This window comes from Paralichthys olivaceus, chromosome 2 (assembly GCF_024713975.1).
Source record: "Paralichthys olivaceus isolate ysfri-2021 chromosome 2, ASM2471397v2, whole genome shotgun sequence".
In the NCBI taxonomy this organism is placed as follows: Eukaryota; Metazoa; Chordata; class Actinopteri; order Pleuronectiformes; family Paralichthyidae; genus Paralichthys; species Paralichthys olivaceus.
In genome coordinates, this window is record NC_091094.1 from 11,681,837 (window position 1) to 11,688,451 (window position 6,615).

General features: G+C 41.9%; 1 protein-coding gene across 1 annotated transcript; it reads left to right on the forward strand.

The window, feature by feature from the left end:
- The first annotated feature begins 533 nt into the window (after positions 1-533).
- On the forward strand, positions 534-3,766 carry hyal1 (hyaluronidase 1). Its single transcript, XM_020101433.2, has 4 exons — positions 534-664; positions 981-1,888; positions 1,981-2,070; positions 2,867-3,766. The coding sequence occupies exons 2-4, from the start codon at positions 983-985 to the stop codon at positions 3,191-3,193; spliced, it is 1,323 nt and encodes a 440-aa protein (XP_019956992.2). The 5' UTR covers positions 534-664; positions 981-982; the 3' UTR covers positions 3,194-3,766.
- The last annotated feature ends 2,849 nt before the right edge of the window (positions 3,767-6,615 follow it).

The window sequence follows — 6,615 nt, forward strand, 5'->3', positions numbered from 1 at the left end:
TCCACTGAGTTTTATGGAAATAGTTTTTTTGCATAATCCTGCTGAAAAACAAACAAACAAAGGGACAAATGTAACTTCCTTCTCGGAGGTTAGAATTAAGCTTGAGGGTGAAAACATGTCACATTTGGTTTCTGAGGGGAGCCAGAGCCCGCTCGTCTTCAGGGAGGGACACATCTTGTCGGCTGCTGCCTCACCCCCCCCCCCCCCCCCCCCCCCCCCCATGTAATTGTAGGGTGCTGTTAAGCCAAGAGTTATTTTTTACTGCTTCTAAGAGTTGAGCAGGCTTTCATTTAAATCTGGAGGTGGAAGAGTTCATTATGGCTTTTTTTTTTCTTTCCCTGACAGACATTCAGAGTTAAATCTCTCCCATGTGATCCTGGTGAACTGTTTATATTCACAGATATTCACATGTTGTATTGAACCCACAGGTTAACTGTGTGAGGGATAATACAGGAGTCATGCTTTAATGTCCCTGTGGCTTTAAATACAGATGCTCCATGGAAATGATTTGCATGTCTCCTCTGATTGGTTGTTGGGGGGAAAAAATCTGTGACAGCTTCTGGTTTTGTTCCCTTTTCCTGCATGTGATTCTGATCATGTGACTGCTGGTTGAGCACACGCACAGACACACACACACTGAAATCTCTGCTCTGTGTTTGAACAGGTAAGTTAGTGTTTTTTCATTTTGTCTTTAATACATTTAGCATTTATTTCATGACTTTATTCCAACTCTTAACATTTTAGATTTTATGGAACATCATGGATCAATAAACAAAGAAAAGACCACCTTAAGTCAGAAGCTGAAATTCTTGGCTCCTTTATGCAGCTTCTGGAAATGGAAAGAACTTTATTTGTTTGGATTTTGATTCTCGAGACTGAAGTTTCCTCTCAACCTCTCAAAGACAGCATTGTTTAAAGATGGTGTTGCAATAACTGCTCCCTTTTTTGTTTGAGCAGTTCTCTTCTTCTTTTCTTGGCAGGGATGAGTTCCCGTCATCTTCCGCTGCTGCTGCTCTGCAGTCTGCTCTGCCTTGTTTCAGGGCTGCGGCTGAAAGCATCCTCTTTCTCCCAGGTGCCTTTCCTGACTGTGTGGAACGCCCCCACTCTCAGCTGCCTCTCTCAGTATGGCGTGGACCTCGACCTGGGGACCTTCGACATCGTCCACAACCAAAACCAAACCTTCATGGGGGAAAACATCACCATCTTCTATGCTGAAAAGCTGGGTCTGTATCCCAGGTACTCCAGCCAAGGGGAGGCTTTGAATGGCGGGGTCCCACAGAACGCCAGTCTTGATGAACACCTCTGGGTGGCCTCTGAAGACATCCACACCTACATCCCAGACAGGGGGTTCCAGGGCCTGGCTGTGGTGGACTGGGAGAGCTGGAGACCTGTGTGGGAGAGAAACTGGGACAGTAAGCAGGTGTACTGGGAAGCGTCGAGAGAGCTGGTGAGGGCCATGCACCCGGACTGGAGCCCCGCGCAGGTGGAGGCTGTAGCCCGGGTGACGTTTGAGGAAGCAGGGAGGAATTTCATGGAGCAAACGCTGAAACTGGGGAGAGAGGAAAGACCTAACGGGTTATGGGGTTACTATGGTTTCCCAGACTGCTACAACTATTTGGGCAAAGAGATAAACTACACAGGGGAGTGTCCGGCTGTAGCGATGAAGAGGAACGACGAGCTGCTGTGGCTGTGGAACAGTTCCTCTGCTCTGTATCCTGACATCTACCTCAGCCTCGAAATGCGAGGCCTCAGCCAAGAAGTTCTCCTCTACACTCACCACCGCATCCTGGAGGCCGTGAGGGCGGGAGCTCAGGTGACTCCCTCAGCACCGCCTGTATACCCCTACAGCCGCATCGTCTATACCTACACGTTTGATTTCCTCTCGCAGGCAAGTTGCTATTGTTTGAACTCAATGCTCTTTAGGAATTCTTGTAATTTTTTCTATCCTCTGTTACTTTTCTTGTTTTATTCCTCCTGCAGGAGCACCTGGTCTACACCATTGGGGAGAGCGCTGCTTTAGGGTCTGCAGGGGTGGTCCTGTGGGGCGACCATGCCTTCTCCAAGTCTAAGGTACAATAAAGAGCTATGTTTCACTTTTCACAGATGCCACACTCACATTCATTGGTTTACTGTCTGGGTAATCTCACCTTGAAATCTCAAACCAAGTGCATATCGGAAAACTGACTTAATATCAGTGTGAAGGCATCAGACACAAACACCAGCACAGTTTTTTAAATGTTTGTGTTAAAGCGTGTATCACAACTCTTTTCCTCTTTGTCAGGTTTGATTTAAACAGTCAAATTAATGCCGCGTGGCTGAACACATCAACAACATAACAATATATCTAACACTGGTTAGAAGAAACTGTTTTTAGAATAATGGAAAGGCAAGTTCGAATTTAAAGTGTTTAAACATAAGAAAATATCTGATGGATGAGGTGAGCAGCAATGATGACTGAAGTGGAGAAATGAAGATAAAGATCACAGATTCTGCTGTTTTATTGTAAAAAAGGAGATTTTTAACATTCAGAAATGTTACGTTGAGATGTTCATTGTCATTATCTCTTGTAAATGTCTTTATTTTCCTACTCTGGGGATCAGTAAAGATGGTAACTGATTATAATGTCCAGGCTGAGTGGTGAAAATCTAATATATAGGTCATTCTGAATCATCAGCAGTCTTATTGTCAACTTATTTTGTAGTTTCCGTTATTTTTCATATTAACAGTTTCCATGGTGGAGATCTGGCACAAATGAATAAGTTCAACTTGTCTGCACAATGTTAAGCTCCTTATTTAAACTGTAAAATGATAACAAAGTTGTCATTAAAGTTGTGTAAAATATGTTCTGTTTCCTCCGTGTTGTCAGGCCACTTGTGACGCTATCAAATTCTACATCGATCAGACGCTGGGTCCTTACCTGGTGAATGTGACGTCAGCGGCCGCTCTGTGCAGCCAGACGCTGTGTTCGTCTCAAGGCCGGTGTCAGAGGAAGAACCTGACCTCCAGGGCCCACCTCCACCTGGACCCCGCTGTGTGGAAGGTGGTCTCTGAGAAGGGGCCAGACGGGAGGAATAACTACAAAGTTTTAGGACGGATGAGGGCCGACAAGTTCACATTCATGTATTCTGAGTTTCAGTGCAACTGTTTCCCAGGGTGGGTAGGTGGGAGCTGCTCCCAGCCGACTCAGGGATGACAGACTTTCCTGTGAGGAAATCGAGGTAATACAAGGACAGTATTGGTCTAATAAATGTAGCAAAGTGTGAAAATGTGTGAAAATGATCCACTGGGGGTTGTTTGGCCCACAGGTCATTTTCTGCTTGAGTGCATATGATCTCTTGTGAATGTAAATTTCCCCAATCTTTGAGCAATGTGTTTTCTTAATTAATGACTTCCCTTAGTTTAGGAAATAAAGCCCCTCTAAGTCTTCTCCACTCAAATATTGGGCTTATTGTTAATTTAATTGTATGTTTGATCTTCAGTGTACACAATCATGTGCTGAGTTTTATACAGGAAAACAGTTTTTAAATGTACCTGCTGAAAAGGGAAAGTTTTACAAGCTTAAATCTAATGGATGTAATTTAAAGATTTTGTAGCTAATTACCACATCTTGTGTGTGTGTGGAAAAAAATCCCAAATGATCAAAGCATTTATATATGTCTTCAAATGGGGCTGGATGACATCTTTAATGTTATCTTCACTGATATTGTGTTAGTTTTAAAATGATGGTCTAATGATACACTAATAAACGTTATGTTTGTTATAAGAAGGTTGGCTGTAGGAAGGTCTTTCATTTTGAATCTTTGTCATTTACATCAACTGTTTATTTCACTTTTTACTCGTTTTTTAAACACCAATTAATTTCCTATACTCGGTGGTAAAAAATTAGTAAAATTATGTTTTTTTTTCTGGATATTTAACAAGCTGGAAAAAATAAGTTTATTGACAAATTACAAACCAGTTTACATAGATCAGGGGATTATAAACCAAAAAACGAATCTTATAAAACAAACTCTGTTCTAAGAGGCCATTTTTAGTACATTTATCTGATAATACATTTGTATAATCAGTAAAATTCTGAATACAGGAGCTTTACTTGTGATCAAACATTTTTATGTTCTTTATTTTTGCTTTTACTAAAGTGAAGTGTCTGAGGCTTTACTTTAAAATGTTTGTTAGTATGTTTATGTCCAGCAGGTGGTGCTGTGGGACAGCTAACCTGAAGAAACAGAGTTTGAGTGTTTGTGTTTAAACTTCTGCAGATGAAAAAACATATTTGACTGAGATAACTTTACACTTGAACCTCTGCAGCAGCTGCAGAGTGGCATAACCCACAGTGACATAAACCTCAGTGACACAGAACCTGAGAGAGCACAGGGGGACGGTTGATTGATTTTTTAAGTGGAGTGTACAATGCAGTCTTATCTGACAGCATGCAGTCGATGATGGTCATTTCCACCCTTTGTCCCCGTGAGGTTTGGCGGGCTGGAAAAACGGACTTCCACAGGACCTCGCTGTTTCCTGTTTTCCGGCTTTATCATCATTGGTTGGATTGTGAAGAAACGAGGTGGAGACTGATGCTTTTTGTCAAAGCTGGGGAGAGATTTCTGCAGCCTGCGCTTTTTTAAAAGAATAATTTGGTTTTTGAGGTTGATTGTGTGTTTTTTGTAAACAAGACCAACCTAATTGACTAATTGGTTTTCAGAGACCAAGGACAGAATATAACACCATCCCTAAAACACAAAATATACCTGCAGTTACTGATAAAGGCAGAATAAAAACAAGACAGGCCTCTTATATTGACTGACATTCAACACTGTTTGTCATTATAATTGTTTTTCACCGTGGCAGCGTAAAAATCCACTCCCACTGTCCGAATAGAAACGAGGGATAATATTAACGCAGTGTTGTTTTTAATAAACTGAGGATTACTGAAGTTAATGTGTGGACAATCTTTAAAACTAGAATAACACTCAGCAGAGAGCATTCCTCCGCCAAGGCCCAGCAGTCCCCTGAAATTCAATCAGGCACATCCAAATTCCACACACTCATAGATATCCCTCAATATGCCTGATTTCTTTTCTTTACAATCCCTTAATTATAACCTGGGAAAACATTGAAGATGTCAACAACAACTAAAATCCTGGATCCGCCTTCTTATATGGATCCACACCAAAACTTGATGGGTTCTTTCCTGACCAATACTGCATCCTTCCAAGTTTAGTTGTAATCCATCCAGTAGTATATTGCGTAACCTTGCTCACATACACACAAGTAAACAAGAATACAATCCAACAAAGCAACTAAAATGACACCCACTAAGTCCAATAGTCCCTTGATAAACCATGTTGAAATCCACTAGATCCAGATTTTTACTTGGATCTTCACCAAATTTCACAGACTCATGGTATCAACCCTCTCAATATGCTTGTTTTTTCCCACCAAGAACCAATAATTATTATTTGAGAAAACACACGTTAAAGAAAATTCAAAAAAATCTTTATCCCTCCCCTGATCCAAATTCCCACCAAAATTTACAGTGTTCTTTCCTAACCCATACTGCCTCCTGCCTCCAAGTTTCTGTGTAACTTGTCCATAAATGTTCACAAACAAATGACTTGGCAGAAGGTAAAAATCAATATATTCAGAGTGCAGTGTTAAAGTTGAAATTTCTGTGTCTGCAAATTAATTCCATGAACCTTGAAAAGAAACTACATTTTGAAACCTCTGATGCGGTTTTATTTGGAGAATTTCACACATTAAGAGGAGGCTTTTTTAAATGATCCCCCAAATTGGAAAATTGTCTTTCATGAGCAGAAAGTCTTTCTGATCTGTTAACTCACTCCAAGTGGTCTCTTCTCATCCTCTCCTCCGCCCTCCGTCAGGTCTGGCAGGCACTCTGTTTCTCTATCTTCTCATCTCTGCATTTCTTCATTTTGGCGTCTCACTCTGTCACCCCTCCATGGTCACGTCTCGCCTCTCCCTGCTGCTCGGCCTGCAGATCGTCTCGCTCGCTCTCAGTTTAATAACTTGCTTCGTCACGCTCCGGGCCTGTGTCCTTCAGAGAAGTCAACTCTCTGATCAGGTTTCTTAAAGATCTGATGCACGTTGCAGGATTCATGTGCAGATTTGGCACCAACAGGTGGTTTGCATCGATCAGGTCTTTAAATGTAAGATACCCCCCTTACAAAGGTGACTTATAGGAATAGTACACCTACTTGCTCTCTTTTGTAGAGCTGGATATCATGACTGATACCAAGATGCTGGTTAGACTACCTTTAAGACTACTTCACTAAACTTGAAGACACTTTTAAACATCTGGATACACAGCTGGACAGCAATCTGCACTGGAAGCATGTAGACTTTCTGTGTGGGAAGTTAGCTCAAAGGCTGCACTTCCTACGCAGTAAGCAAAATGATATATAGAACGGCAGCTAAAATCCAAAATTGAGAACATGAAGGCGATGGGCAAAAAGAACCATCCTTCTCTTCAGGCCATCTACAGGGGTTCTGTGGTCAGACTGGGACACAGGATCCTTAATGACCCGTCACACATTCTGTTCTCTGAATTTGTTACCGAAGCCTCTAAGTATAAAACCAACCGCCTCAGGCTCTCAT